Source organism: Harpia harpyja, chromosome Z (genome assembly GCF_026419915.1).
Source record: "Harpia harpyja isolate bHarHar1 chromosome Z, bHarHar1 primary haplotype, whole genome shotgun sequence".
NCBI lineage: Eukaryota > Metazoa > Chordata > Aves > Accipitriformes > Accipitridae > Harpia > Harpia harpyja.
Genome location: NC_068969.1, coordinates 85,638,189 through 85,660,399, shown reverse-complemented (window position 1 = coordinate 85,660,399; position 22,211 = coordinate 85,638,189). Strand labels below are relative to the sequence as shown.

Here is a 22,211-nt window from a genome sequence, read left to right as displayed (position 1 = left end):
TGAATGGGGAAGTAGACAGACACTGAAACAGCAAAATTTTCCATCCTGTTTTTCTACCTGTGATCAACAATAAATTTGCTCTCAGCTGTCAGTTTTGCAAAGAGTACTTAGGTTTGCTACCAGTGACTTCCATACCACATCTTGTTTCAGGAAGAACCTTCCTCTCCAGGCAACCAGCCAGGGCCCTCATTTTAACAATTTTTACAGTCTTCGGTCATGCATTATCTTCCACGTAGCTCTAATGCTAGCTGTCTAACTCCAGCATCACTTAAAAGTATTTCTACCCCAAGCTTAAATAAAACATAGTGCAATGAATAAAAACAACTCAAATATGCCTTTAATCATGCTGAAAATCAAGTTTCACTGATTTTCGCTTTTATTTACAGAGACAGAAATTTATAACAAACCAGACATCCCTCTCAATTAAATTATTTAATAAAGGTTAAATCCTGAGTTAGCAAAAGTTATTGCTTCACTGAAATTTCAGACATTTCTAACAGGCATTTTTATATTTTTGGCTCCCACTACAAATTCTTCACATAGCACTTTTTCAAAGCTTTAAATCAGAGGCAAAACAAAATAAAAATCAAAACTGAGGAAGACAGTAAATATCAGCACAGCTTTAGTTAACTAGCTGTACATCAGCTAGAGTACAGTACAAAACATTTGCTGAGATTCAAGACACAAGAGTTATGAACTAAACCTCCATTTTTCAAATCATTAATAGCACTTTTTAAAAAATAATAAATGTGTAATACAGGGATTGTAGTTTCAAATCAGATACAATCAAGCGAGTGATGATTAATGCACATGTTAATGTAGAAAGACCCACTGGTTTTAAGATACTGATGGACAGTTCATTATGATTACAGTAATTAAACCTCTTACTCTAGTCCATGAGCCTGTTGACAGTCTTCACAAATGTACCTTGCAACAAATGAAACTGGTTCTTGCCACTATCATCCACAATTACAGAACAATTTGAAGGAAAAATACCCGATCGGGGAGCTGCTGTTCATCACAGCTCACACAGAGTCACAAAATTTTCTTTCACATGCCCTGCAAACTTCCCAGTACTAGCATGTTTTTACTCAAAATGATGATGCATGCACAAAATCTGCTTTGCATGCAATTTTGGCAATACTCATGAGATGAACAAAATACTGATCTGTACAATTTGTAGCATAGTATTCATGTCACAATGTTTTATACATAGTTTGGAAAAAAGTATGAATTTTCTCCAGGTACACAGAGTTCTTTGAATTTCAGAAGCTAACATTAAGTATTACACTGCACTTAAAAAAACCTGGGAGTATAAAAAAAACCAAAGAGGTCAGTGGCTTCTGAACTCAAAGCTTGTCAATTAAAACTGGAAGATATTTTAAAGCACTCTCATTTACAAAACCCATCCTGTGGAAATAAGAGCAATCCAGAAATATCAGAGATCTTTTTAAAGATGACTCTTCCTGGTATTTTTCCTTATGGAAAGCAAACTGTACTTTAAGAAACAGTTAAATGTATTAGCAAAGTGCAATACTGTCACATTACCAAAAGTCTCTCCAGAGGAGATACCAAAAATTAGCCAATTCTAATAAATTAGAAGATAACTTGAAATATAAAGTAGGTTAATTACAAGACATCCACATAAAGGAGCAGGGACTTAGCACTCTTACATACAAGAGAGCAAGTCCCATGCTTACATGCTGATACTGAAAGATCCCAACAGGAAAAAAACACAATATGATGGTTAGGTCAAACTTACCCACTCAAGTTGTAACACTGAGGAGACAGGCAAAAGGGTAGGAACTAAGTTTTTAACAGAAACATATTATTTGGAGAAGATAATCTAGATAGTTACCACATTCCATCATAATACCGATTTTTCTGCATTGTACATTTGCCAAGGACTGGGAATGCAACCTACACAAGCATCATAGCTTCAGTGACTTCATCCAGTGACAAAAGTAATGTTTAGGACTTTGCCACCTCTGCCCCCCCACCACATGAACAAGCATCCTTTAGCTGAAGGTCTTACTTTAATAGGACGGATAGGATTGGTAGGAGATAGTCCCCACATGTGCGTGAAGTACGGTTGTATTTTACATAATATCAAAATAAGTTCACGAGGCCCTTTCATTACAATTGCCGTAATATGCTAACATTACCTCGCAAATGCAGTTTTCGTTTTAAGAAACCCACTAGTCAAACTGCCATTTCAGTGGAAGAACCAAGGTGAACTGCATTCACGTTGACACGAAGTCATATCCCCAAGACAGCAGTAGTCTTTAAATAGTCAAACTGCCAAAGAAACACCATTTGTCGCCAAAGTACTTTAAATTCTTGTGAAAGTCTCTGGCATCTTGTTAGAAAGCGTTTGCTATAACAGCATTCTGCATTAGAGAGATTACCCTATCAGCGCTGCATTACTGTCAACGTTAAAAGACAAAAAGGTCGTAAGTGCAGGACCAACCAGAAGAAAACGTCCAGTTTGGAAACCTCTCCAGTAACGCATAGAGTTGAGGTGACTTTTGATCTTCCCCAAAAAAGTAATGTGCTGCTATGGCGAGGGAGACTATTCCATCAGAATGCTTTTCTGGGGCCTGAAAGTGAGAAAAGGGCAACACAGTCTTTATGACTGTTTATGGCTTTTAAACATAAGATCAATCCAGATATACTTTTCTACAGACTTGATATCTATGCAACAAACTTCATCCTGCAGCTTTTTGTCCTATATGTTAAAACACTTCCTGTCTTCAAACATACCAGTCTGATTACCTGATGAGTTCAGTATGAATTGAACTTGCAACTAGGTATTCAGGTCACAGTGCCTCTGACATTACATAGCTTGCACATGCTCCAACTTCAAAGTTTGTATCTGTTCGTTTTGCTGACAAATCAAGACATGGACTCCAACACAGTATTTATACTGATCCTTCTATTGTGATCCTTAGGATGAAAAGGCTTTTCTGCCTAGCTTTGCCACTATCAATCTTGCAAAGCTTGTCACACTGCAGATTCCTGTCTGCCTTTATCAAATACCCTCAGAGGATTATTTGGTTAAGTGTTTAGACTGCCTGATCCAGGAAGAAACAAGGGACTTCCTGAACATTCAGAGGTTTTTGTAATACTTACTCAAAGAATAAGACACTGTTAAACCTGTAATAAAAACATATAGATCTGCAAAAAGTTCTTCACTGGCAAGTTAACAGAGTAGGGAGGTCATAAATCCCACTGGAACAGCAATGCTGGAAGCCTTGCTTCCAACTGAAAATAACGTACAAGAAAATTTAGAAAACAAAGCTTTTACAACTCTCTTCAGCTTCAAGACAGGTAGGTTTCCCACCAAGCACTCCCTCTGATTTCCCCAAACCAACCAACCAAACAAAATACATCAAAAGGAAACTACTCACAATAGGAAAAAGAACTCTGAAATAACAGTAATAAAGATAAAACTTCAAGAACTATAAGATCAGAAAAATCCAAACTTACAACCTAAGACCATGGAGACACAGAAAATATTCTCCCTTTGGCTGTATGGCAAGTTAGTGGACTAAGCATCAAAAATATATGTGAGCGGATACATAAAGCTGAGGGAGAAATTAAAAGAGGGAAGCTAGAATTAGGATCTATCAAATAAAGCAAAGCTAAAGAAAGTTATTATAACATTTTTCACATAAGAATGCAGAAATGGTGACAACAGGGCAGACCAAGGGATTGCTGCGTTTCCAGCAGCAGCATACTCACTGTCAGTTCTACCCAGAAGTGCCACGGTGTAGCCTGCAGCCCATGGGAGTAAAACACAAAATAGTCTCCTCCTAAGCTAGCAACTGGTATACCATCCCCGAGAGACCAGGTGGACAGAGCCGACCCTTCATGTGGCCGAACATAGAGAGACATATGACTTGGACCTGCAGAGACAGGGATATATATCTAGATGTATCAACAGGTGGAGGTAGAAGAACCATCTATTTTCCTGTATAGTAGCATGTTATCTATGTATTACTATTCCTGTCTTTCACAACATGATGCAATTGTCTTGTGTACAGAAGAAGCTTCAATTATTTCTAAGTGGTGAGATAAATGAGATGATGATGTAGGAGAGGGACAGAGCTATAAAATCGACTTTAAGAAAGGACTTGGTATAAAAAGATCAAGGCTTACTCAAAATAGACAAGGTTATCAGTACCCCAAATAACAACTGCAACACAACACCCACAGCTTCTAGCGTGTTATGAAACTGAATTAATTCATGCTAATCTCACAAAGCTCACTATCTTGGGAATGGCATTAGAACCTGCAGTACTCGAGTCAAAACCTGATTTGTTATCGGCATAAAAATAAACACAAATCACAAACCAGAAGCTTCAGTCACTCACCAGATACTTCAAAGCTTAACCTCACAGAGTTCCAAGGCATCAGCTCCTTGGACAGAACTTTAAAGTGAATGGGGCTTCTTGGAAAAATTTCTGGAGCAGGAAGATACCAGTTTTTCCTGTTAAAACAAACAAAACCAAAACCCCAAATGTTTTAACATATTCTCAATGCAACACTCAGAGGTACTAAATAAGAGAAGCTGAGAAGTTTTTGTACAGCATAGCTGACTGTGTGCTTACTAAATGAAATATTCAAAAGTTACTGACCCCAGCAGAAGGCAGGTAAAATTAGCATTTTATGGCCAGACAAATATTTGAAGTGCATATTAATAGAAAAATAGTCACCTGTATGTTCATTACCTTCATCTGCCTTAATTTACAAAACAGTAAAGTAAGTAAGAATATTTGCCTCTTCAAATTGCTACACTTTTGCTCAGAAGATTCTTGGGGTATGAGAAATAGTCACAGCAGCTTGTTTTCTTCCATGGAGACCAGCTACTTTAGACTTCCGCTGCTGTCAGCTGGGGTAAGGCAGGGAAGAAGGGAAGAGACATACATACTCCTACTCTGAATTGCCCTTTGGAAGGCTGCCCCCTTCACCTTTTTTTCCACTGGTGCTGACATTGATTTTCCACACATCAACTTCTACAGCTCCTGCAGCAGACCCAGCAATCTCTTGCAGAGATTCTGGCAGAAGACACTGCACCTAGACAGAAGTTTAAGTGTCTTCTGAAGTGGAAGGATTATTTACTTTTAGACCAAGAATAGCCTTACTTTTTCTTCCCTTACATAAGCAAGACTGCATAAATGACCAATGTACTTTGGCAGTAAGTGCTCAAGTGAAGCTGTGTTCACACCAACCGGAACATGAAATGCACTGGCAGAATCCAAGGAAGGCCACAGAAAGGAGCGTGCTCCTCGCATGCAGTTCTAATGGTGTCGTTGATTTCAGGTACGTGGGGAGTTATGTGAGATATCCCATTATAATCAAATCCATTAATCCATATACCAGAGTCACTTTTAACCACGTTTCCATCTACATCATGAAATCTTCTACTCGTGTGCTAGAAGGGGCGGGGGGGGGGGGGTGGAAAGACACAGAGAAAGATGATGGAGCCTGCGCAGTTCAGAAGAGTCAGAAGTGATTCTGAAATATCTCCACGTCAATCCTTAAGGTCTACTCAATTTTCAGTATGCACTGAACACATCTCTGAGTATTTATGAATATATAGAGAGAATTACTCAGATAAAAGAAACATACCATAAAAATACCTATGTTCAAAAGATGACTGTGCCTATAAGTATTTGCTCATCTCCCATCACATTCCCTTTTAAAATTATCATTGCTTACTCAACTCTCCCGCTTCAAACCCCCTAAAAAAAGCCTGCTCCTCTGACAGATAAACTGAACACAGAGATTGACCATGGGAAACATTAGCAATTCTTTCAAATCCAGGAATAATCGTTAGAGCTTTCAAATCGAGCAAGAAAGGGAAGGTTATTCTTTTGGGGGCAGGTGGGGTGGGGGGTTAAGCTTTGAAAAAAAACAAACACTCTTGCAACCAATAGAGGCAGTATGATATGCAAGGCTTTTCTTACCTGGAGAAAGACTCGCTTAGGCTTTGGATTAGCTGCATCAGAACTGTAAGGAAAGAAGATTCCACTACAAACGAGAATCAGAGTGACTACAAACACAGCAGTTAAAGTTATTAGCGTCGTTTTTGTACTTTTGACAAGGTAAATGAAGTTAATCTAGAGAATAAAAAGACAGCCCAGTTATAAAACTGCAAGATTTAAGAAATATGACGCTACTAGTATAACTCTAAAATCCAGTTATGGAACTGAAAGTACATTAAAAATATACCATTGCAAGTACTACCTGACACAAGACACTTCTTAGTAATCTCAGTATTTATAACCAAAATGAATAAAGTGAGTACTTCCTGGAGCTTTCAAAGATTTCCTGTTTTTTAAAACATCTGCCAACAAAAACTTAGAACCTTTGTGGCAAGGGCAGCAGACAAAAAAAAAACCTCCAAGAAATTTTCTTTTTTTAAGTGTAGTATATGCATTGTTCAGCTACATACTATACTTCACCTGAAACGAATATCTGTTCAAACTCCAGCATTAAATTGCATATGTTACACCAATCTTTACTGCATCATCATAGAGCAGATATATTTTTGTAACCCGTTTCAATGACTTTTCTTTGACTAACACAAAACATGGAATCTTTGACATGTTTCCTAGAAGTTTCCCTTAACACTTAAGATATTGTCAAATTATCATTAACTTCAAGTATTAATTTAGAAAAACATTGATTCTAAACTCTAGAGAAAGTTTAAAAGTTTTAAACATTTACAAATTCTACTTACAAAATAGGATGACAGAATCATAGTGATGACCACAATAAATCCTGCCAACACCACATCTGGTAGAATTTCTGAACCACTTCGTCCCATGATAGGTGTAAACATTTCAAATACAGTCCAACTAAGATACATCATATACAGATACGGAACAAACATTCCGAGCATGTACATCATGACAAACTTCATTGTGGCACCTATAAGGGACACAAAAAACCAAAAGACAAAAAAATCGTAAAAGCTTAAAAGGACATAAACACACAGCTTTACTAATATATCCATATACTGCTGCAAGGCCCCATACACAATACTGGTCCTTATCCCTTACATGGATATGGAAAGGGGATCTCATTTTGCATGGCCAATGCCAATGTAACTCTTCCAAAAACAACCCAAAAACAATTCTTGTATTACAAAAAAAATTTAAACAGGTGTCTGTTCCAAACACTGTTCAAATATTACAGTATTTTTTAACAACCTTTACTGTCCACCAAAGTATCTGATCACTTAATAACCCTACATAGTATTGTTCTTTTTAGCTTGAGACAGTCAGCTTTTCAGTTTGTTTGTTTTTTTTTTTTAAAAGAGCTTCTCTTTACTTTCAAACTGTCCTTAGTTCATGAACACTTTTCCTTGTTACAAAAATGTCACATGGTTACTTTGACTACTCAGATTCAAAGTTTGGGATTTCTTTTGCTTAAACAACAGAGTTAGGAGGAAAACATTCAATATCCAATAGTAGGGGCAGAGGTTTCGGAATACAACCTCCCCCCCCAAAATTCATACCTTTTTGGCTGAATTCTTTATGGATCATCAGCTTAGCAAGTAAAGGAAATGCTACCCATAACATACAAATGAATGCTGAACAAAGGCCCATCTGAGTAACCACAGCCAGTGCTATAGACCAAATCATCAATGAGGCATCAAAAAAAATATCTCCCAGGTACTGCTCATTCATATTCTGTAACAAAAAAAGCAAATACACTCATTACTGAGCATATTCCATGTATCACATCTCTGAGAACACACAGAAAAATCCTCATTTCTTGTATATAATTGTTTTCCTTGGACAAAACAATTTTGACAAGCATCACCTCGCCATTTTCTTACCATTTAGAGTTATCCATGACAGTATACTTTTTTTTTTTTTTTCATTTTTTAGATCTGCTCTGACATAGCTTCAAAAAGAGATTACATGGGCTGGGGTGAAGGGAGGAAGGGAATGTACGAATTACAACACCAAGAAGATGGAAGGCTAATGTTTCAGGTACACAGGCAAATAAGGCCTTTTTATAAAAAGCATTGGTATTTGTGAAGCATATAAAAAAGTTATGTAGTACTTATGTGTGAAAAAATTATCTGTATCTCCTGCGATTCTAAGCCTGTTTTTGAACACACCTGTTGATACACTTCTTATACAAGCACAGTTACTAGTCCACAGCTGTCACTGTCATGGGTCAGGTAATACCAGATACCTTTCCAAAAAGGAAGGAAGTTTAACCATCAAAAATGTAATTTGGTTTTGTGGGCTTTTTTTGGTTACATGGGCAATGCTACAGTGTTTGTAGTGCAAGATTCTTAACTGTGAAACCTGCTAGCAGCAAGAAGAACTGCTTGCATGAACAATGGCTATCAAAAAGCACCTAGTTCAGTTTCAGGCTGAGCAGAAAAAAAAAAAAAAGAAAAAAAAAGGGTGGGGGGAAGAAACATATGAGTTGCCAAACCTACTTCAAAACGAAAAGCTTATTAATTCAAAAGTTCTTGAGCCACTAACAGAAAACACCAAGGCATTGCCTGTGATAGCCAAGTAAGAGATTAGCTTCCAAAATTTTTATGCAACTCTAAGTACAATGTAAGTTACAGAGGCAGCATAAACTGTATGGTGTATTGCAAACTACAGCGTGCAAGAAAATTAAGAGACTCATGACATCAACTTGGTTGACCTGATCAGACAATCAGCAAGCAAGCAGTAAATCCAGAGCCTGGAACAGCTGAACCGTTATCAAAGTATGGTCTCCCATCAGCTCTTCCAAAAGACTAGAAAATGGGAACATCGCATCTCTTTTATAATTGGCTCATCTTTTCCACAAAAGGACACCACCACATACATATACCAGTTAACGTTCCCCTCCCCAAAACAATTAAAAAAACCACTTCCAGGTAAAGACATGATGGATCCGCCCAAACTTTCCATACAATCAAATTTCAGTAAATTCTTAAAACTTCTTCACATCCAAGGATGAAGCTGGATTTGGCTGACAGCTTACGTTTCCTAAATTCTCTTGCCCAAAGCTTGTACAAATGGCAGAGAAGATAAGTAACAGCAAGCTGAACAACTGAATATTACTGCGCCTAAAACCTAAACCTAACAGGCTCAAGCAGTCAGCTTCTGCCCTGGAAGAGCATCATCTGTCAGATACCTCAAGGCACCACCTCACAGCCCGATTTGTTTTCAATACAAAATCATTAAACTATCATCTAAACATATGGGATTGTTGTGAGCTACAATTATGCCATTACTACGCAAGTAGAATCACGTTGGTTAGTCCATAAAAAAGAATTCTAAGCAAAAAAGGTAGATAGACGGTAATCATGACGAACGACAGCAATGGAAAGGTAACACCACCGAATCCTCACCGAGCCTTGCAGGGGCCTAAATGACCTTTACCTGTTGCAGAAAAGAGCATGGACTATCAAGAACTCTGTTCCATCTCCAGCTGTGGTCAAAACAACTAACAATCAGAATAATCATAGAGGGATGGATGACTACTCAAAATTTTTACAACAGCTTCATTTAGAAAGCTCTGTACAGCACAGATTACTGTATTGGAAGAGGGCACGACAGAACTAGAAATTCTGATAGATGTAAGAAAAAAGCTCTCAAATGAACCATCTGAAAAAAAAAATCGTATTATTTGCTTAGAATGTTAGAAAAACGAATGACATCACCAAAACATGCATAATAAAAGAACAGAATAAAACAGAGAGAACTGGAATTCCAAGTTTCACAACAAAATGTAAATGATAAATCAGATTAAATAAAGAATAAAAATACTAAAAGATACATAAGGAGGTACTGTACCAAAATAAATTATTAAATTTAGGGAACCTGTCATGCAAGTACATTCAGAGGCAACAATCTGGTAAGATTCAAAGAACGTTCCAGTATATATGTAGATTCTGTAATTATCAAGAACATTGAAAAGTATCAAAAAACCTACATTCTCCAGCTGTTGCTCTGCGCTCTTATCGCTGAAGTGATGGCAGGAAGGCAAGGTGCAGATAGAGAAAGAAACAGTACCCTATACTGTATTCTACTAGGTTTTTGCCCTTTTTTCTGAAGCAGCTCCTGAAGGTCATTAGCAAGGATAAAGCCTTAAATCACAAAGCTCTTAACTCTCTCATTTAGTAGAGTCATCCCCATGCTTATATGTAGCAATTTTTACAGCAACATTTTAAATACTTCTGTCCAATACAGAAAACTTTTCGCATCTTTTTAATCAACTCAAAAATTAAGTCTTCCACAGACTAAACACTACATTACCCTTCAACATTAGCAATGAAGTCAAGCTTACCTTGAGGAAGAACTTCTTGGCTAGTGTATGCACAAGAACAAGATTAGCTGCAGCTGCAGTGCCATACAGAAACACAGAAACATAGAAATGGGTGTACCAAGAAAGAGATTGTCCAATGACGGAGATGAACGCTGCCACTATAAGGACTGTCACCAGTGTGCAGACCCAACTTAACAGTGTTACGCCGAATGCAGTAAAGAATTTCTTCAGGTTATGAATAGCTATGAAGAAGAAAGAAGATTCATTCAACAGTCATGTATTCTACTCCAGACTATCACCAAGACTGTAGTTACCCCACCGTATAATTGCTTTAATGACCAAAGTAAAACTGCATGAGGAGTCCACTCTGAAGATTTCTTAACAGCATAGTCTAAATCACTTGGCCTATTTCTTTGTAAGTCTTTTTGCAGTCTTCCCTGCTGCAAGATTTATTCCCAGAGTAATAGTGTATTTTGCAGATTACCATGTTCTCGATAGTAAAAATTTCTCTAGGGCACCAGTGGAGACACGTCTCGGGGGGGGGCGGGGGAGTTGGAGTAGCTTTTCTTGTAACTTTTTCTTACTCCAGAAAAAGTTTACTGGATTTTGGGGTGGGGTGGGGTGGGGGAGGCAGGTTGGCAGGTTTTTTTGGTTTGATTTTTTTTTTTTTTTAAAGAGGTATGTTCCTACACATACCTGAAAAGGTCTAACTAGAAGATTTAAGTTGTTTTACACCCTTTCTTAAGCTTTGCTGTCTTTTTCCCCATTTGTTGTTTGCTTATTTGCTCCTGCCTATGGACAGGTGTTAAACAAGGAACTCTGAAGCCCTACCTGTGCTACCAGAACAATGAGTTTATATAGATACTAAGCAAGTTTTGGGGTTTGTTTTCCATTTTCATATCTTTAAATGATTTACTTTTCATGAAAGCATAAGAGATGTAATCATGATTCATAAATGCTAGACATCTAGGCCTATCACAGTCTTTCTTCATCAGAATTATTCGCAGTTGATTTAAAAAACACAAAGCATCTCCTATGTTATGCTGCACACCTAAAATTTATTTCTGAAGTTTATCTAAAAAGATGCCTTAATCATCTGAATACTTCTCCATCTACTAACTGCTATTTATTAAAGAGTAATATGATTGGTTGTTTTTGTTTTTTTTTAACAACTAGGCTTACCTCTAGTTTTGGGCTGTAATACTTTCTTGCTTAAATAAAGAAAAGCAATTGCTGCTGTAATATAATTCATGATGGTGCCAACACGAGCAGGATAAGCCAGGACAAATAAACCAAGTACATCAAAGAACACAACATTTCCATGTCGATACTCAGAAGATTTAGCCAACTTATCTGATGTTGCTAGGTATTTTAGGACACCTAGAATATTGTCACCTATTAAAAAAGCAGATATATAACTACATCAGGGTTGATGAATTAGTACACAGCATTCTTTTAAATACAAGTGTTCTTAAAAATAGAACTGTATCAAAATATCCTCAAAGACATGAACATACAACTGATTATTCTGAAATAGGTATTCCATGGTATGCACAGCATACTATTTTCATGAGTTAATCTATACAGCTGTCACTAAAATAAGTATACTTGGGAAGCTTCATGTATTTAAACACTGTTGCAATGAAGGGAGTAATCAAGCTTCCAGTCCATAAGCCCTTCTTCAGGTCTGATATTAAGGCACCGGACTTCAAGACTAACCCATAGATGAGTTTGTAATTTCCTAAACTTCCTCCTCTTCTCCTTGCCACTAGTAACCCCTCCATGTTTCAGTGACTGTGCATAACCTGCCTTTCTTTCCCTAGATGACTGTAAGGTAGGAGACAAGGAGGCTATTTTCCTTTGTAGCCTACAGGTATCAACAACCTTTTCCTTTCTCCCAGTACAGCCAAAATACATGTAATCAAAACAATTGTTCTCAACTTTCATTTTGCTTTTGCTTGATGTGTAAAAGTGCTTACTGGCCAAAAAGTTTGTCTTTTTTTTTTTTAGCTGTGATATGTTTAGCAAGAGATGTTGTATGTAACTACCATGACCAGTACAATCACCTGTCCAACAGGAATTTAGAAGTGTTACTGTCTTGCAACTGCATTGGCACAAGAAAGTGTTTAAAACTCTTATTCATGTTGGTCATCTAAGCTGGCTTCTGTATAAGCTTAATCAGGGAAATGGTCAAAATCCTGCAGGCATTTAGGATTACATTAATTTTTCCTGCAAAACTAAAGGTCTTACTGTAATTTTCTTTACTGCAGTATGTCAAATAGCCTACTATGAGCACAACCTGTTAGTAGAAAATAAATCCTGTTTACCCACAGTCTGTGTGCTACCACAGGAATTTGACTGAGATATATTCTACAAGAAAAAAACTCTGTTGGCAGATCAGTCACTATGCCACGAACTTAACCATAAGCTTCTCATGATGAACATGAATCAATAAGGGGACTTACTGAGAGGAAACGAACACAGAACACTGAACAATCAGGTATCAATGGCTAGATTATAACCTTAACTAGATTCCACAGTTACTTTCAAATGAACATCACGGGATGCTGACAAAGTTTATCTTCCCAAGTTGACAAAATACTTCCTTTGTATTTGAAAGACATGCATTCAGTTAATTCTTTGTTCTTTAGAACATGTCCAGCATGTTCTAAATGTGTAATTAAAATTATGAATTTCTTGCGATGGTAGTCTTACAGCAAAATGAAAAAGCAGCTACAACGCTCCTCTTCAGTAAATTACCGAATTCTTGAAATACCAACCTGCTCTCTGAATGGAATCTGTTAAAATTCTGTCTGATGTGTCATATTCTGTATGATAAATATAGCCATTTTCAATAAAAGCCAAATCTATTCCTACAGAGAGAGAAAAAGCATGTTTGAAATTACGTAAACCTAAAACCTCAAAACAAACGTGAAAGCCTCAGATATCTTTCACCGAAAACATTGCTCTACTTTGTAGCCCACTCACTACCCTTAAAGATGAACAAAATAATCTGCTTTGTAGAAGGAAGACTAACAGGGATTCCATGTTGTCGTGCTTTAAGCCCAGCCAGCAACTAGGCACCACGCAGCCACTTGCTCACTCCCCCTCCACCCAGTGGGATGGGGAGGAGAATCAGAAAGAAAAAATAAAACCCGTTGGTTAAGAATGATTTAATAAGTAAAATAAAATGTAATACTAACAATACTAACAACAACAATAATAATAATAATGCAAAGGAATGTAACAAAAAAAAACCCCAAAAACAAAACAAAAAAAAAACCAAGATAAGTGATGCACAATGCAATTGCTCACCACCTGCTGACCGATGCCTAAGCAGCAATCCACAGGTGGTGAGCAATTGTGTTGTGCATCACTTGTCTTTTCTTGGGGTGTTTTTGTGTGTTATTTCCTTTCTATTACAATTATTATATTTTACTTTAGTTGTTAAATTGTTCTTATCTCAATCAATGAGTTTTACTTCTTTTTTTTTTTGATTCTCTTCCCCATCCCATTGAAGGGGGGGGGGGAGTGAGTGAGCAGCTGTGTGGTGACGAGTTGCTGGGTGGGCTTAAACCACAACACACATGTATTTAAAAAAGGACACTTTAAAACATTTTAAAATATCTGTCCTTTCTAATGTACTGATTTGCATGACATCTGTACACAAACTGATCTCTACTGGAGAAACACATGAAAATTCTTAATCATCTCAGCTTCAGAAAAGATGCACAAGGTGCTTTCCAAACATTTACTAGTAAATAGAGATCCACATTGTAAAGTAAGTAAAAGCAGCACTTTCAAACTATACGAACACCTTCTCAAAATACCAGGTATGTTCTTTTTACGTCTAACTTGTAAACAGCTTTTCAACTAGCCAGTCTGAGAACTCCTAATTTAAAAGTCCAACTAATTTGTAAAAACAAACAAAAAATATTTACAAAAAAAAAAAAAGGTTTTCTGCAAGATCAGTTATACATTCGGTGTATCCCAAACACACACCACCTCAGCTGCACATGCAAAAAGCTGCTGTCTGCAGTCTGAATCCTCACAGTTTTGCAGAGGTTTAACAAATCACTCCTCAATTCTACCAGTAGACAAAGAGGAACAAACTAGTTAACTCAATTGTTCTATTTCTATTTGTCTAGAGTTCAGTGAGAATTCATTTATGATCCAGGTAAAATTCTCAACAAATAAAGAACACATTGTACAAAATCAGCTGCTTTATTTTCAGGCTAGAAGCACACTTTGGAACAGTTCAGAATATGCCAACATGTTTTGTTCCAATAATCAATTCAGAAATACCACTTTTCTTGAAAGCGACTCCAATGACCACCTATGCCAGACAGCAAGGATTTTACAGAAGTCTACATTCCTTTGAACTGTGCTTGCATTGTGTGTACCACATTTTTTTCCCCCACTGGTCATTCTCTGCAGAATGGATAGCAAACTGTAAACAGATTAGCAAAACCAGTAACTGCTGTCCTGTGCTTGATTATGACAAAAAAAAAAAAGTAAAGAAAATGCATTAATTACTAAGTTTCTGTCTTTAAAAAAGATGATTTTGGTTTATCCATTAGGTACAGACATTTAATTCCTGCAAGCAGGTTATGGCACCATTACCAAGATGTTTCAAAACAGAATATTTAACAGCATACTGTTAATTCATGCAGTGTTTTCCTGATTTTGAGGAAACTTTTCTACCATGTACTTTCTTTCTGGAAAACAGCAGTCTCCAAAAAAAATCCTTAATAACCTACATGACAAACCAAATCTAAAGGCTCTTGCCTTAGCAAAAAAGCAGGAAAATTTGCTCCCAAACTGAAAGACAAACCAAATTTGAGGACGTTCACATAGTGAACCACAGAACAGTCTCCTTGTTATAAACTTAAGATAAATGGCTGCATAATGCACATTGACGTACCTTCTGATAACATACCTGGAACATTGCCAAAGTCCCTGTAGATACGGAAGTCTGTATCTGCTGGGATAATGCCACTCTGAAATATTTCCTGTGCCACCACAGAGGCAAAGGGATGTTTGGCTGCAACTACGTATGCTTGTACCAACCAAGGATTCTCAGGTCCTAATAAAAGATGAGCAGAAATTCCACAACAACCACTTTTTGAACTTCAGTGAAGGTATCTATCTTTACAGTAACAAATAAATAATGCAAAGGAACTACTAGAGTTTTAACACTGTGGCCCCACAGGGTATATACTAAGTGCATTTGTGTCGGCTGAATGACTCATACTTGAGAGAAAGAATTAGCTACACTTGGGCAGGCGGGTGGGGGTGGGGGGGAAGCACTGATACCTGGAGTGTTCATTGGCAGAGCATACAAGCCATCTCTCAAAAAAGACCCAGCACTAATGAAGAAGTCACAACCTTTAGCAGAGTTTCCGGTTTATCATCTATGTATCACACCTCAAAATTGTTGTTTAGAGAAAAGTCTCTCCACTAAAGCATTCAGTGCAAGTAAACAATTAAGCGGCTCCAGCAGTAGATGGAAGTCTGCAGTCCAACTAGGATGGAGCAGAAGTTTAACTGTAGCCTAAAAAATGCAGAAGTTTTGCTGCTTCCTGAGCAGCAGATGGAGTTCTAATGCCAACAACTCTCTGCATAGATTTTGAGAGAGCTGCTCTGAAAATTAAATAAAGCATATGAAAGTATAAGTATGCAAGATATACGAGATATCCAAATCTGTTTTTCTCCTTACTACCTTGATGTAAAAGGGAGATACAACTTCTGTAATTCTGTTCTACACAGGCTTCCCACCTACGAGGCAACTTCCGTGGCAGTGCTTTAGCCTACAACTATATAAAGATGGAGAGCAACTTATTTGCTGCACAGGGCTGGGAGAGAGGCACAGAGGTTCTCCTGTCTTTTGCTTATGAGTCACTTTCAATACTCCTTCAAGTCTACATTGTTTATTATCAAATTATCCTAGTGTAGAAACTGGACACATTGCAAGCTCATACCTGTTTGAAAAACAAGTTCTTTTCCTCCTACACCTGCTGCCTCCAGGTTAATAAAAGCTCTAATTGACTTGGCCCACTCATGTTGTGTAATAAAGCCATGACTAGCCTTGATGGGAAAACAAAAAAAAAATATAGGTCAAATATCTTCCAGACCAGCCTAAATGTTATTTTCCATCACATATGATCATAACTCAAGATTGGACAAGGCAGCCAGATCACTTACAACACAAACAGATGCAGAAAATCCAAGTCTTCTAATTAAATTAATATGGACAATATTCTTAATCTAAGTATATTTTTCCCTTTGAAATCAAATACATTTTCCTCAGAATGTTAAGACTGGCATTTAACTATATTTCAACAGATTAAATACAAGCCATATCTGCAGTTACTCTTTCCTTTGCCAGAGTCTTAATACACAGCTTTGATATATATTTTATAATTCTGGCATATTCTCACCTGCAAAATATTTTCTTCTGCACCATTAAATAAGAATATGACAGCATGCTGCAGGGGCTCTGACGATTTTGAAAGTGTGTTGAGTATTTCAAGCATCACTGCACAGCTAACAGCATCATCACTGGCACCTTAAAATAATCAGCAGAATAGTATGGCTTACAACACACACACAGAACTGCAACAAAGACCAGAGAAGAAAAAAAGCTTTATGCTACCTCAGTCACTTAATCTGAGGTACAATTACGCCAAGATTTTGTACATTTTCTGCTACTGCTTGTACCCTGTGTCTATACTAGTTAAAAGCAATGGCAGACAGAAAAATAATGCTCAAAAGTTGAGCAAGTGAAGTACAAGATATCAGATCCAATACTACTGCTCAAGCAAAGTAGACTAACTAGGTTATTAAGCAAGCAAAGTGATCATTATCTATTTTTCTAAGAACAATACAAATAAACAAGGACATAAGTTTCACTTACAGCATACTCAAATTTAAAAAAATAAACATTCCCACACAAGTCTCCCTAAAGCATTCTACACTGCTACAATGCATTCAAGTAAGTGGACAAAACCTCAAAGTAACACAAGGCCAAGACTGCAAAGTAAAGCAAAGGAAACACCAGAATTCACACCTTTAAAACATTCTTAAAATGAAAGTATACATAATAATACAGTATTTTCATGACCAGATGCTTTCTACCACCCTTCTTTATTTGCAGAAAACCCCTTTTGCTCTGAGCTCAGTAGTCTGTTCTCTTTGAGTTCCTCATCCAACACTATTCTAGACTTACTTGCACTTCCTCACACCTCCTCCCATGCCCCACCACTTTTTTTATCTTGATTAAGCACCCATCTTTCAGCCAAGGTCACCCGTTGCTCCATTTCCCTCACTTTGGTGCAAGCTGTCCCTACCCCACTCTAATCAATAAAATTTAGAAGCAAACAGAGAAATTTAACCTCATTCCTTCAGGCCTGGGTTGCATATATAATGCTGATGTACATTGAGATGGTGACAGTGTGGTCAGGCCTCAGCACACAATTAGGACAGACTCGTTAGCTGCTAAAACTGTTTAATTTACACATAAAACCCCAGCTTTTCCAAAGCTTGTAACTTGGCAGAATTTAGACATATCTGCCCCTTCCATGAAAAGGGCGTATTCCCCATACAAATCTCAGTCTAAATTTTAGCCTTAGCTTATTGTATGGAAGTACTTTAGAATAAATAAATAAAACCAAAATCTTTCCAATACACTGTTCTCTGATCTATTTCTCAGAAATTAATGACTTGTTCTGCCAAAAGCTTTCCAAAAAGCCCCCGCCAAACATCTGATTTAAAGCCCTGGTTATATTGCCACCCAAATTTATCAGTAGTCTACTCTTGGCCACACTGAGTTCTTTTATCTAACTTATGCTGTGTTGAGAACTCAGCAGACAAGTGATTATAGTTTTCAGCGAGACTAATCACTTATCTGCCTCGCTGTGAAGCTAAGAAAAACAAGTTATTGGTTTCAACAAACATAGATTTACATCTGAGTAAAGCAGCCATGTAGCCATAGACTATGACACAAGCTCACAGAGAAAGTTATCATCCTCAAATACTTCATATATGGCAAAACTGATGGGAGGTTAAAACAGATTTTATGGCAAATAACAGTAAACTAATAAAACCACATTATCAGCTATGTCTGCGACGATAATTTTAAGGATGTTTCTGCTTTCAAGTTTATTAGAAAAGAATCAAATAGGCCATAAAAATTAGTACCATTAGAACAAGAGACATGTTTTAGAAATTTACTGTTTATGTTTTTCCTTCACAAGGAACTCAAGCTTTCTAACACTGAAGCTCTAATGGTTTACTGAGTTTTGCTTTACTCATTTCATATGCAAAAGCATCGACAGCAGATTATGTTTTATTATCTGATTTTCAACTGTATTACTCATTAACCACTGAGTCCTGCTGATTCTGGTTAAATAACACATTTTTGGAAATCAAAAAAAGATGTAAACAAATAACTTACAGAAATACAGAAGAATAAAAAACAAAAGGTTGTTGCTTAGGTTATGTGCAAGTTTCACACTAAGACAACAAAACACAGAGCAGTTCCTCACTGTTGTGGTAAAGGGCTAGGCTGCTTTCTGATTAAAGGCAAGCATACAGGCCGATTTCTAGCTCCTCCACAGATTTCTGTACAATCCTATAAAAATCCCTAAAATTTTTTGGCACCTCTGTGCAAGGTTGGTGAAATATTTTATTGTGAGAGTAACTATAAAGAAAGTAATTGATGTAGACATAAACCTGTGTTACAACCCCTAGAAACAGACACACAATTTACCTTGGGCATCACTTTAAAGGCAGTTTTCAATAATCACTGTATTATGCTTGTGAAGTACTCTAAGTCTAGGGACCCATATTTAGACTATAAATACAGTAATTAGCATCTCTGCAGTTCCTAAATCACAGAGCATGTATAATTATCATGCAGTTATTAAGCTTCATTTGGAGACTCATCTTGCCTAAATATGATTGAGGAGAAAGAGAAGTTCTGTATACTATTTGTTGACAGAAAAGAGGCACAAAGAGTACAGCAAGTTTTTGTTTCTCTACCCAATACCCGACTGTTTTCTCAATAATGAAGGCTATTTGCATGTGCTAAAGAACAGAAGGTTTACCCCCCAAAATAAAATACCATGTGGGGTGTAAATGAAGAAACTTCAGTAAAAGCTGCGCTGTTAGTGACTGAAATCTGTAGGTATTCTTCAACTGCAATAACAGGCACACACATACCTGTGGCTGAGTGTTGCAACAAATGTTTTCCTGCAGTCTTCAGTTCCCTACCTTCCTGGCACTGTTAAAACCATGTATTTACAAAGCTGTTTACACCCTTGCTGCAATAATTATTTAACATGATTAGGTTTATAAAAATGCAGAGGGACAAGAATAAGAGACTACTCAACAGCGACGGTGAAAGTAGCAGCAAGAGAGATGTACGCACTACCAAGGCAACAGTACCTTAATCTTTGATTACTACAGTCTTTTGAGAGAGAAGCTTTGAATGCAGAAAGAAAAAAAAAAATTGGCATCGCTTAAGGACATAACACTAAAAATTTGACATAAAGTACAATACCAGCAAAGGGAGGGGAAAACACAGACTGGTTAGTGGGAGTGGCAACATTCTCTGGCACAAAGCATCCTGTGAAAGGAAAGCCAGGATTAAATCACTACAGAAGTATGGAAAGACCTGAACAACAGGTGGAAGCAGCACATGAACCATATGCATAAGCAGTGAATTACAAGGAAGTCAGATATAACCAAACTTTCTAGAAATCTAAATATAGTATCTGTAATTTGCTACCTACCAGAAAGTGAGAGTGAAATCCTGACTTTCATAGGACCAACCTGTCACTCTAAATACTGAATCTCATGGAAATCAAGCAGACGAGTTGACACATGCAGTATTCTAGCATGTGGCTATAATGCTGCTTGATACGAGAAGACAGCGAGCCAAGCTCTGGGGCTCATGTAATATACAGAAAAACAGAATGAACATGTGGACCTACCTGGGGTATTTGGTACGGAATCAAAGTGACAATTGGATAACACTGCATGCTCAGCTCCATTTCGGGGTTCCAGCTTCACTATGACATTGGTTATGTTTGCATAGTAACTAGTAAAGCCTCCTAAAAAGTCAATGCTGAAGGAGCCGGTGGGCCTCTGTATGTCTACAGATATCTTGTGAGCATCTGTGCTTTCTCTTTCTATTGCCTGAATTTGTTCTAAGAGGTAGTTAACTGCAAGAACTTCATTTTCTGGACTTCCAACTGTTCTGGGCCCGATTGCTGTTATGTTGTCAAGATACCCCCTGTAAGAGACAAATTACACATTCAGCATCAACACGTTCAACATTTAGTATGCAACTTATCTACAGCTGTAATATTTTTGTACATTGTCCTATTTCAAAACTGACGGGAAGTGGAAGAGACTAAAGCCATCTGGAGATAACTGTAGTCAAGATGCCAAAGATCATTATGGTAACGGGCATACAGTGCTGATCTTTACTCAGGGCTCCTCATGTTACCTATCACAATAATAAACCAAACTACCAGTTTCTTGTCTTGAACGTATCAATGCAAAAAGAAACAAAAGGGTGATGGAGAAGCTTAAGATTTTACCTTTAACAACGTTCTGCACACGCATACGCACTCTTCCCCGAACTCTGAATAAGCACACTCTTGGCATGATATACATCAACTAAGAATCTGCAAAGAAACTTTCCCCTACGCCAAGCCCTTTATAATACGACGAGAACACGCGCTGTTCGGTCAGCCCCAAAGGGTACCTCTAAGGGGCAGCCAGTACGAGACCTGGAGCCCTCACAACACTCTCACCTACTTTCCGCGAGTGCCCGAGCGGGCTCCGAGCTCTCGCCGAGGGCAGGGGAAGACCCCAGCGCTCCGCGAAGGACGGTAACCCAGCAGCAGACGGGAGAGGCCCGCACCGGCTCAGCCTCAGCCAGCCCGCCGGACTCCCACCCGCTGCACCGACACCTCTAACGGGACGCCGCCGAGCCGGGACCCCCCGCCCGCCCGGAGGCAAGGCCAGGCCGGGCCGGGCCGCCGCGGCGAGCGTCCCGCCGGGGCTCCCTGCGGCAAGCAAACGGCACTCGCAGCTACCGTCGCCCCGGGACTAACCGCGGGCGGACTCTGCTCGCCGGCTGGCGCGGCGCGGGCGCGCCCCAGGGCTCTCCGCCGCATCCGCGGCCCCGGCAGGAGGGGCAGCCCTGCCTCCCCCCCCTCCCCCGCCGTACCTGGCGCGGGGGGCGCTGAACTCGCGGGGCCCGGCGGCGGACAGCTGGCTCAGCAGCTGCCGGTGCGAGACGTGCACCAGCGCCCGCAGCCCCAGCAGGTACAGCAGCACCAGCGGCGCCCCCCGCCCCTCGGGCAGCGGCGGCGGCGGCAGCAGCCGCCGCCGCCGCCGCTGCCCGCCCCGCTTCTTCCCGGCCGTGTCGCCGTCGCCGTCATCCCGCGCCGGCGGGTGGCCCCGGTCGCGGTCCCGGTCGCGGTCCCGGTGGCCGCCGGTCGCGCGGAGCCGCCACACAGCCGCCGCCGCCGCGCTCTGCTCCATGGGCCGCGAGTTCCGCCGCGCAGGCGCGCGATACGGAAACGGGCGAGGGTCAAAAAAACGGGCCCGGCCCCCTCCTCGGCGGGGCCAGAGGGCGGGGGGCGTGGCCGGTGGCGGCGGGGGGAGCGGGGAAGGGTAGGGCCCCGTCGCCGCCTGCTCACCCGTGCCCCGGCGGCTGGGGTCCGTCACGCCCGCGCTGCGCGCTTCCCTGCGGGCCTGTAACGGTCGCTTTTCGCCTTGCAGGCCCGGTCGTGCGTCCAGCCACAAAACCCAGGCCCGGAAGCCGGCGGCGGCGGCTGACAGTGGAGGCCACCGGCCCGACAGCGGTGGAGCCCTCTGTACCGCCACGGCGCCCGGGC

General features: G+C 39.5%; 1 protein-coding gene across 1 annotated transcript; it reads right to left on the bottom strand.

The window, feature by feature from the left end:
• Positions 1 to 315: 315 nt before the first annotated feature.
• ERMP1 (endoplasmic reticulum metallopeptidase 1) lies at positions 316 to 21,892 on the bottom strand. The gene is made up of 15 exons (XM_052775660.1): positions 21,539 to 21,892; positions 20,292 to 20,593; positions 16,737 to 16,864; positions 16,278 to 16,383; positions 15,236 to 15,382; positions 13,077 to 13,169; positions 11,479 to 11,691; positions 10,318 to 10,538; positions 7,529 to 7,703; positions 6,749 to 6,939; positions 5,973 to 6,125; positions 5,235 to 5,437; positions 4,377 to 4,492; positions 3,745 to 3,908; positions 316 to 2,600 (listed from the first exon to the last, which is right to left on the bottom strand). Exons 1-15 carry the CDS (start codon positions 21,853 to 21,855, stop codon positions 2,436 to 2,438), a joined length of 2,694 nt encoding a protein of 897 aa, XP_052631620.1. The 5' UTR covers positions 21,856 to 21,892; the 3' UTR covers positions 316 to 2,435.
• Positions 21,893 to 22,211: the final 319 nt, after the last annotated feature.

Bases quoted from the DNA above. Each gene is read 5' to 3' on its own strand.
- ERMP1 (XM_052775660.1), bottom strand. From the start codon at position 21,855: ATGGAGCAGAGCGCGGCGGCGGCGGCTGTGTGGCGGCTCCGCGCGACC. The intron at 13,170-15,235 runs GTATGTTATCAG...CTCTCTCTGTAG, and splicing joins GGACTTTGGCAATGTTCCAG to GAATAGATTTGGCTTTTATT. The intron at 3,909-4,376 runs GTGAGTGACTGA...CTGTCTCTGCAG, and splicing joins GTTAAGCTTTGAAGTATCTG to GTCCAAGTCATATGTCTCTC.